This window comes from Meriones unguiculatus, chromosome 5 (assembly GCF_030254825.1).
Source record: "Meriones unguiculatus strain TT.TT164.6M chromosome 5, Bangor_MerUng_6.1, whole genome shotgun sequence".
Taxonomy (NCBI): Eukaryota; Metazoa; Chordata; class Mammalia; order Rodentia; family Muridae; genus Meriones; species Meriones unguiculatus.
Window position 1 is genome coordinate 83331889 of NC_083353.1, and position 10374 is coordinate 83342262.

General features: G+C 48.4%; 1 protein-coding gene across 1 annotated transcript; it reads right to left on the minus strand.

Moving 5' to 3' along the window:
- Positions 1 to 1307: 1307 nt before the first annotated feature.
- Chchd4 (coiled-coil-helix-coiled-coil-helix domain containing 4) lies at positions 1308 to 10370 on the minus strand. The gene is made up of 3 exons (XM_021638236.2): positions 10162 to 10370; positions 4803 to 4901; positions 1308 to 2329 (listed from the first exon to the last, which is right to left on the minus strand). Exons 1-3 carry the CDS (start codon positions 10181 to 10183, stop codon positions 2034 to 2036), a joined length of 417 nt encoding a protein of 138 aa, XP_021493911.1. The 5' UTR covers positions 10184 to 10370; the 3' UTR covers positions 1308 to 2033.
- Between the last annotated feature and the right edge of the window lie 4 nt (positions 10371 to 10374).

The window sequence follows — 10374 nt, forward strand, 5'->3', positions numbered from 1 at the left end:
AATCCCTGGGCTGGTGGTCCGGGCTCTATGAAAAGGCAGCCTGAGCAAGCCATGAAGAGCAAGCCACTAAGCAGCATTCTTCCATGGCCTCTGTATCAGTTCTTGCCTCCAGCTTCCTGCCTTGCTTAAGTTCCTGTCTTGACATCCTTTGATGAAGAACTGTGATGTGGAACGTAATCCAAATAAACCCTTTCCTCCCCAAGTTGCTTTGGTCACGGTGTTTCAACATAGCAATAGAAACCGTAAGACAGGTGTTTTTCTTGCATGTATGTCTTTACCCTACATGAACGCAGTACTCACAGGTCAGCAGTGGGTGTTCAATCCCCTGGTACTGGAGCTACAGTGGGTTGTGAGCCATGTGGGTGCTGGAAACTGAACTTTGGTCCTTTGGAAGAGCAGCAAGTGCTCTTAACCACTGAGCCATCTTTCTAGCCCCAACTTCACAAAGTTCTGTGCTCTCAAGCTTCACAGTGAGTGATGGCACCTGCCCCAGTGTGGCATAGCAGCATCCTGGTACTCAGGGTGAAGTATGGGCGGAGCCACTTCTCACAGAAAGCTATGGCAGTAGAAGTGACACCACTGACAGGGGCTCTGTGAGATTGCTTGGTAAGTGTCCCCAGGTTTTCAAGATTAAATTACAAAAAAAGCTGTGCCTTCCATCTTGTTTTTTCTTGCTGTAAGGTAAGGAACAGAGAAGCAGAGGACTGAAGCCTCAATCCAGCAACCCCTAAGTCCTGTCAAAAGTGACCCTAGGGTTTGTGGGGAGCTGCCCAAGCCTGGAGAACAGTCTGCACTGCCCATGTTCACCTGTCTTGTCCACAGCGGTGTTCTGAAGAAAGAGGAGCTTGCTCTGCATTCAACACTGAACATTTTAAAGACTCAACCTGGTTTGGCTTTGTATAGCCATTGCTGTCCTAAAACTCACTATATAGATCAAGCTGAGCTATATAGTAGATCCACCTACCTCTGACTCCCCTGAGATTAAGGCATATGCCACCATCTAATTGGTTTTACTAGTTATCTTTGAACAGGTCTTTCAATAGAACTAATTTTTCCTAATTCATTTTTTTTTTTTTTACACATTAAAAAAAAAAAAAAAGCCAAATAGCTTGGATGCTATTTGGAAAGATAATGCAGGAAGATCAAAGCCATCCTGGTCAATTTAGTGAGACTTTGTCTCAAAATTACCAAGGGCTACAATGTGGCTTAATGGCAAACTTCTGCCTGTGTGCAAGTCCTCACACATTAGTCTCTACCATCACAAGAGAGCTAACAACTCTCTAACTAGTGAAAAATAAATAAAAAAATCGGACAGAAATTGTTTCTTTTTAATTGAGTACTTCATTCAGACATTCCTCATTGGCGTCTGCTCTGGAAGCAGCTAGGTCCCCACCTCAATATCAGATCTGAGTGAACATGGGCCCCAAACCAGGGCTTTCGGAACAACAAAACAATAACAGCAAACTCAGCCTCTCCTTTCTCTTGGGAGAGACTGCGAGTCACAGGGTTCAACTTCTGGACGTGGACTGCAAACACAGACACTTGGCTGTCAGGAGCGAGGCAAGCAGCTGCATGCACTCCAGCTCCAGTACCTACCACCAGCCTCTTCCTGCAGGAATACACCCACTCTTGAAGGAGTTTTGGCATGTACTTACTTAATTTCCCAAAGAGGTATGAAGTCTACCAAAAGGGATACAATAGATCAGAATAAATCAGCTTTCTCACAATAAACTTTCCTGAGTAACAACTTTTGATTGCTGAGAAGTCTCAGCACATTATTTCAAAGTGGCAAAATCCAGGACAATCACAGAGTACATCCAGCAGTGGCCTAATGTTCAAGGACAGGTTTATGCAGGACACAGGTGCACACAGCCCCTTTTCTTCAGTGTATATGGCAAGTAGCCAGAAACCCTGATCATTAAAATAAGTTATTTTGTACATTACAGTGCACAAAGGGAGAGAACTTTCACAAAGGTGACCAAAAGGCATTGTGCAGAAAGTCCCATGAAGTGGCAGCCAGGGCCCACTGGCCTTCAGGAACTTGACCCCTGCTCTTTGGCTGCAGAGGCCTTAGAGTCGGCTGTTTCCTCTTCCTGCTCCGTTGGCTTTGCCTCCTCTTCCTCTTCATCTTGTGGATAGAGGTCAGGGTATTTCTGCATGCACTCCTGCATGGCCCGGAACTGGTCTATACAGTCTGACCCCTTGATCTCCTCTGTGCTGTGGTGGAAGCAGGAAAAGGCAGATTTGAACTGCTCCCCACAGGGGCCACTGGCCATTCCCCCAAGACATGGGCAATTCCAGTTAATGTCTCCATTGGGCAGAATCAATCCTGGAACAGGAAGTAGACGAGGGAAAGATGAGAGGCATTCTATGCTCTCTATACATAAAGCCTGTTTGGTCCTTATTGTTGGAAGGCATCCCCCGTGACCTCTATGGGCGTTCTGGTCTACTTTCTAAGCTGCCTCCAAGAACTAGGATCAGAACTCTGAGGATTAAATACCAGGAATCTCCTGAACCAATGCCCTAATCCCTCCCCCACCCCTCACCATACTTCTGCTAGCATAGCCTAGAGACTGGTGTAAACATATAGATGTGAAAAGATCCTAAAACCTGTTATACAAAGCAAAGCAAGTGTTGTTAGACTAGTGCAGCTGTGTTCTTCCTATAAAACTCAAACATTGGGGCTGGGTACAGTACAAAGGCAGAATAGAGACTGGTACTCACGAGACCCTGGATTCAGTCCCCAAAAGGGTTCAAGATGACAACTCTACTTTAAGCTTTGTGATAGAGACAGATGGCAGTTCTCTGGCTAATGAAGCAGAGAATGCTGATAGTTGAGCACATGCTACCAGTATTGAGGAGCCTTAGTACTACTTTAAAAAAGAAGGAAGGAAGGAAGGAAGGAAGGAAGGAAGGAAGGAAGGAAGGAAGGAAGGAAGGAAGGAGTAAGTCACTTTATGCAAAGCTACGTTGAAATGCCTCATGATCCTTTACTCCAGTGGAAGGTCAGGGAGTGGCTAGTGTCCAAAGTCCTAGGCTTAATCCCGCCTCTCAACTCTAGCTTCACTGATCAGCAAATCTGTCCTAACTGTACCTCATTTACAAAGGGGACAGCAGATAATGTAGCTGGTGGGGCTGAGCAGATGGCTCATCACCAACACCACAGCTGTAGAGTAAGTTCCCATATACAAAGCTGTGTGGCAACTGGAACAGTCCTTCTGACACTGTCTGTGGGTTTCTTGGCTTCAGAGGCCAAGTCAGGACAGTAGCAGGGCCCACTAGATCCCCAGAGCTGTGGCCTCTACCCGCTACTAACAGCCTCTCAGGGACTCTCAATGCTGAATCAAATGCTAGCACTGAGCTTCCAACACACTAACCCACAGAAGAGCTTTCAGCAGAAATAAAATTAACATTTCAAAACTATAGTCCAGGTGCTAGTTATGGTAGCACACACCTGTGACCACAGCCTGAGCTATTATTTTGAGACAGGATCCTGGCTGATTTGGAACCTGCTTTGTAGACCAGACTGGCTGGCCTTGAACTCACAATTGTTCCCGCAGAGGACCCAGGTTCCAATTCTAGTACCCATATGGCGGCTCACAACCACCTGTAATTCCAGTCCCAGAGGATCTAACACCCTTTGCGGTCCTTGGCGGGCACTTCATGCACATGCAAGCAAAACATCCACACACACAAAATAATTAATAATTAAAGAAAAAAAAAAAAAGACACATCAGGTCTGCAGAAGTCCTTGTTTCATTTCTTCTCAGAGCCTGGCAGAAGACAGGGTAAATTTGGACATAATACACACATCCACAAGATGGCAGCTTTAGCAGTTATAGGACAGAAACAAACACAGCCTGTCTGCTCATACCTCCAAAGCTCTGTGACATATGTGCAGCTAAAGTGGACTCAAGGTAAACAAAGGACCAGAACTGACATGAGCTCATTCTTCTTAAGAAAGGCTGACTTGAGATCTGCTACAGCTGTCACTCTCAGAACACTAAAACTCTGTGACATGTGACTTCCATATTCCTAGCACGGTGCTAGGCACTCACTGTGCTTGGCACAAGGCTAACAGGTGAAGGGTCCCATGTAGGAATATGCATCTGCTTTAGATCAGGTCTGAAAAGTTCTAACCACAAGCCAGTCCTCCAGGGCTGCCTGCTCTATGTTCCTCATCAATCACCAGTTTTCAACCTGAAGCACTTGTTCCAGTGCTAAATTGAATCCTGTTGACACTACTTGGCCTGGGAATGCTGCATACACCTAGCCCACACAGACTGGAGTATGGGTGAGCCCAGCCCAAAACCTACAGAGTGACATTGTGTGTCCAAGGGGCTACCGTTACATTCAGAGACCCCAGAAACAGGTGACAGTTCTGAGTACCTCTGCTCCTGGGCGTGGGTAACTGTTAAGACCCCTCACCATACCATGTGCTCTGAAGAGCAGGACCAGCTGCCCGGCTGCTGCTCTCTTGCCTGCAAATTCAGCTGGTACACATAGCAGGGTTCACCCTAATAACCTGACAAGAGCAGAGATCCCTGTCAGACCTAACTTCAGGAATCCAGGCAGTCTCCCAGTCACTCCTAATCATGTCAGTACAAACACATGAAAAGACAATGTTTCAGTAAGAAGAAACTGTTGCCTGCTAGCTTGGCACAGTCACAACCCTTAGGAGGCAGACACAGTGACCACAGAGCTGGACAGCTGTCCATGACCAAGGGAGACAGACAAAGTGGGAAGCAGTGCTCAATACCAAGCCTCCCCTAGGGTGTGACTATGTGTCCCTCATCTCTCACCGTGCTCCTCATAGGGATCGTTGGGGTCATCAGCCACCAGCTCTGCACTGCTGGGAGTTTCATGGTCTTCTTTGGTCACAAATATGATCCGATCCTTCCCTAGGGTTTGGAGCAGAGGAAGACATTCACTGGAGGGAAGTGAAACACAAAGCAGCCCATCTGAAGATGGTTCCCTGTGTCTGTCCCCATCACTAATAGACAAACAGCCCAGCAGCCACTGATGAGAGCCAGCTGGAATGAGGACTCCACTCAGGTGGTAGGTGAGGAAGAAGGAATACCATCCAGCTCTTTAAACCTACAGGAGACAAAATCCACACCCTGCTGTCTAAGTTTGCTCCACCCCACATCTTGCTAACAACCCTTGAGTTTGACAAAGTACTTTCTCTTCCCACAAACAAAATATTGGTACTCCCCTCTCCTCCTGGTGCCCTTCCCAGGCTGAGAGTGAAGACACTTCTCTCAGCCTGGGAAGGGCACCATTCATCCTCCCTGCTTCTGCCCTCTCTTGCAAATTGAAGGAATGGTCAGAGGAAAAGCACAAGGTGGGGAGGAAGGGAGAGGGAAGAAAGAGAAGGGAGAGGGGAACAGCGAGAGAAGAGATAGACAGAAACACAGACAAAGACAGACCAACCTAGGTCTAGACCAACCTAGGGACCCCAGCTCACAGGTGACACAGCTCTAGTGCTTGCCTTTGGGAAAATGGCCCAGGCACCAGCCTCTCTGAAGCATGTCCAGGGCCAGACATAGTGAGAAGAAAGGAACTTGAACAGGGCAAATTTGGAGCATTCCTCAAAGTGAGATCTCCTTCCCTCTTCTATAACAGGCCCCCTGAGGGTTCAACCTTCTCAGGACCCTCCACCCTTAGTTAGGCCTGGCTAAGGTCTAGGAAAAAAAACACAAGGAGGCAGCTGTGTTTTACATTAGAATTTCTCCCAATGGTGTGAGGACAAGAATTATCTAGTCAACACAAATCCTTAGTGACCCTTTAAGGAATCTTGATGATCCCAGCTACTCAGAAAGCTGAAGCAGAACAATGAGTTCAAGACTAGCCTGGGCTACATAGAAAGACCCTACTTCAAAAAGCAAAAACAAGTCAATTTTTAAGAAGGAAGAAAACAAAGGGCTAGAATGGTTCTCCTGGACACCCTGTGGCACATTCTCTGAAAAATTTTGGCTGTCAACTATCCCCTCCCCGTCACAGCAGCCACATGAAGTGATTTCCATAGTGCTGCAGAGAACCTTTTCTCAGCACCCATAATGCACAGGGAGTCACCTGTTTCATGGTGGTCAGTTGGGGAAGATTTGGGCTGCTTCAATTCTGGATCTGCCCACCACTCCTGAGAGGAACAAAAGCGCCCTCTGTGCGCAGTGCTGACTTCAATGGGCTGGAACCTCCAAAGCGCCTCACATCCAAACCTTTCCCGTACCCACAGGGTCCTCCCCAGCACAGAAAATTACTGACATCTGACCTGAGCACTGAGCATAACAATAAGGGAAACAGAGACCCACCAATCCCAGCCCCAAGCTGAGGAGGAGGAGGGAAAGGTCAATGTCTTTCTAAACCTCCCAGGAAAACTGCAAGACAATCTGAGCTTTCTAACAGCTAACCCTGACACCAGGGGACCTGTAATCATTTGACCCTCATCCAGAGGGCACATTGGAAGATTTTTTTCAGGTATGAGAAAACCTGTCCTGAGTGAGCTAGCTAATGTGAAAGCTGGGGACAGGCTGCAGACAGGTGGGTGGCTCTCTGAAAATTGCCAGTACTGTGTCCACTTCTCCCCCTACATTTTGGAAAGTTCAGGTACAGGTATGTGAAGAAAAAGTAAGGCAAAGGGTTGGGCCCATGCTTGGGCTAGAATACCCAAGAAAGAGGCCTGGGGAAGGCAAGTGTCAGAGAGGCTACCTCAGTGGCACTCACGCACTCATGCACTGGTGGGCAATAGCAATAGGTAGGTCTCAGCACACAGAGCTAGCTCCACTGCCCACCTGCTAGCTTTCTGCCCAGAGGTAGTTTTGGCCTCCGCACATAATAGTATGCCAGATTACTCCTCCTGTAGCTGAAGAAAGCATATGGACAAGGCCACTGGGCCACGCTAGAGTGCCTAGTAACCCTGGAGACTCTGGCCAGTTTCCAGAACTCCCAAAAGCAATTTGCATAACTGCTGAACTGAATGCTAAGCAAAAGCTGCTGACATAAAGCTCTCAGCTCAGCTCTGATTGTTGTGACCTGGGCTGAGCATAGGCCCAAAGGGAAGGGGGACAGACCTGGACAGTTCCTGAAACACCTGAGGCAGTATGTGATATACGCAGAGGCCAGACCTCACCCAGCAAAGCTCAAACTCTCTGGCACATGGGCATGGCTCCTACCTCCCAGATACAGACTCCCAGTCAGGTTAGAATGAAGCAGCTTGGGACTCCTTGAATCTGTGAGTTGTTAGCCCTCACATCAATGCGGAGGGAGGAGGAGGCAGGGCTCCTCTAATCTCCTTTCTTAAAAGTGAAGCAGAAGCCTACAGGTGCTAAGAAACAAACCTAAGCAAACAGTAGGCCAGAAATGGGTAAGACATGTGCTTTGAAGGACCCTACGTGTTTCCCTTTAAAAATAACTAATACTAGCCTGATCCCACTAGGCCTGTGCTTGCTGGAATGTTTAAAAGCAGACACCAGAGGGGTGGAGTGTAATTCTGGGCTAGAACATCTATCTAGTGCATGCCCTAGGTTCATCTCCAGCACGGTAAAATGAAAAATAAGAGTAGATGCAAGAACAAATATAAAAATCAACGATGATTTACTTGGTTTATTCTTTGAAACAGGGTTTCCTATGTAATAACCCAGGCTGGCCTAAAACTCATCATCATGGCTTGGCCTCTTGATAGGATTATAGGCTTTTTGTTTTTAAGGATTTTGATTTATGTGTTTATGTGTATGCTGTATGTGAGGGTGCCCCCAAAGCCAGAAAAGGGTGCTGGATCCCTGGAGCTGTGGGTACAGTTGCCTGACGTGGGTGCTAGGACCCAAATTCAGGTCTTCTGAAAGAACTGCAAGGTAAAAGTTAAAAAGTTTGATATCTGAGCCAAGTACACACCTATAATCCCAGCACTCAGGGAGGCAGAGGCAGGAGGATCTCCGTAATTTCAAGACCAGCCTGACCCTTAGGGGGGGAACAGCCTTACCAGGCCACAGAGGAAGACAATGCAGCCACTCTTGATAAGACCTGATAAACCAGGATCAGAAGGAAGGGGAGGAGAACCTCCCCTATCAGTGGACTGGGGGAGGGGCATGGGAGGAGAAAAGGGAGGAAGGGTGGGATTGGGAAGGAATGAAGGGGAGACTACAACTGGGATACAAAGTGAATAAACTAATAATAAATAAATTAAAAAAAAAAAAAGACCAGCCTGGTCTACAAAGTGAGTCCAGGACAGCCAAGGCTACACAGAGAAACCCTGTCTCAAACCCCACATAGACCACCTCCCCCCCAAAAAAAAAAGAAAAAAAAAGTTTGATATCTGATCAGGCATGGTGACACATACTTTTAATCTCAGCACTCAAGAGGCAGAGGCAGGCAGATCTTCATAAGGGCTATCACAGAGAAACCTTGTCTCAAACAAAGAGTTTGCTATCTGGAGCAGGGCAGGGAGGCACAGGCCTTTAATCCCAGCATTTTGGGAAACTGAGGTAGGTGGTCTCTGTGGATTCAAGGACAGCCTGATTTACAAAGATAATGAATTCCAGGCTAGGCACTACAACAGTGAGACCCTGAGTCAAAGCATAAGCATAAAAGTTTGCTATCAGGCTGGAGAGATGACTCAGGGATGGAGAAGTTCTAGAGGACCTCATGCCCTCTTATGACTGCCACAGGCACCAGGCATGCATACAGTCAGGCAAAAACATTTAAATGCAAAAAGCGCAAAGACACTTTTAAAAAAGGAAAAGAACCATGTCCATAAACCTTCATTCAATACTTGTTGCTTGTATCAGAACTTGATGGGGGAGGGGAGTAAGAGCTGACTATGATGCACGAATCAAGTGGAGAAGACTAGTTGGGGTAGGGATTATCTATAGAAAGGAAAGAAAAAGTGGGTTGGGATTCTATCTGGGGCTAGGATAGTTTAAAAGGGACTGGGGCTCAGTTGGTAAAACGCTGGCTGCACATGTGCACAAAAGGCCAAGTTTGACCCCTGTACTAAATAAAGGAAGCACAGTAGCCCACACCGGCAATCCCAACAGAAGTAGGGGAAGGATCAGGTGAAGTGAAGCCTGAAAGCAAAAGGGGTGGCTCTAGGAAGTCAGGGTTCATTCTCTCCTGGTCTAAAGACCAGGAAGGTTTTGAGGAAACACTATCTGAAATGGTCTTCAAAGCCCTGGCAACCCCAGCAGAGCCTTGGTTCGCCGTGTAGTGTAGACTGGGACCTTCTAACTGGACTTACCTTGGGTGGATTACTTCCTCCTTTATACTTCACGTCCTCTAGGCTTACAGTGAAGGAGCTGGCCTACACATCCGAAAATTCTGGGTGACCCAAGTCTCTCCGTACCTTTGTATTCTCAAGAGTTCTCCAACTCTTTTCTACCTTGGGCATGTGCTTGAGCGAACATCAGAGTAAACGATGCCCAACCTCTCAATTTACCAGACTGGAAACTAGAGCCTGGAGGGCTTGGCTGGCAGCTCAGACATGGGGAGCCAGTGAGTGCCGGGAGGCCTTGCCGCCACCGACTGGTCTGGATTCTGCTGGGCTGCTGCCCACAGGTAACAGCAGGGAGAGGAAGTAGTCCTCAACGTGGCTAGCGACGAAAGAAAGTCAGTCTTTTCATAGAGGGCTCTCAACTGACACTGCCGCTTCACGACCTGATCGGCTCTGGGATCAAGTAATCTGTTTTAGTGTACTGTTTGACAAAACGTCGGCATTAACAGAATCCGATTTATAAAGACCGCTCAGTAAAGTTTAAAAGAGCGCCCAGTATACAGGAAGAGCTCGATAAGTGCTCCTAACTGTGGCACTTCATCACGCCAGCACAGCCCACTCCAGCCCAAGTGGTAATTCTCCGGGATTGCTAAAAAGCCTGAGCGGGACAGAAACACGTGGGGAGTGCTAGGAGCGACGGTGACTAACTAATTCCTAACAGTTCGGGCCAGACACAAGGTGCTCCTCACTCGCGGGGCACACGTGAGGTCCTCCGAGGCCCGGGTTCGGGCTTCCCCGTGACCTTGGACCTCGTTCCTCACTGAGCCTCTGCTTTCTCATCTGGAAACCGCCGCGAGAGGCCCAAGAAGGGCCCAGGGCCGCCCTCTGGAAACCACCCGACAGCGTGTCCCTCCCGGGCCCGCGCCGGCCGGTCTCCATGGCAGCGCCCGACCCACCTTCCTGCCGGCAGTAAGACATGGTGTTTCCCGACGCTTGCAGCCCTCAGAGACGGCGGACGCGGACGTAGCGGATACACCTTCACGCTGTGACCTCCCTCTCCTCTCCTCCTCTCCTCTCCGCAGGCCTGGCGAGCGGCACTGAGGCCCGCGCGGACCCGCCCCCTCCAGGCCTGCCCACCGCACGCCTGATTCCGCACCTCCGAGGCACTA

Bases quoted from the DNA above. Each gene is read 5' to 3' on its own strand.
- Chchd4 (XM_021638236.2), bottom strand. From the start codon at position 10,183: ATGTCTTACTGCCGGCAGGAAG. The intron at 4,902-10,161 runs GTGGGTCGGGCG...TCCAAACCCTAG, and splicing joins GTCTTACTGCCGGCAGGAAG to GGAAGGATCGGATCATATTT. The intron at 2,330-4,802 runs GTGAGAGATGAG...TTCCTGTTCCAG, and splicing joins CGATCCCTATGAGGAGCACG to GATTGATTCTGCCCAATGGA.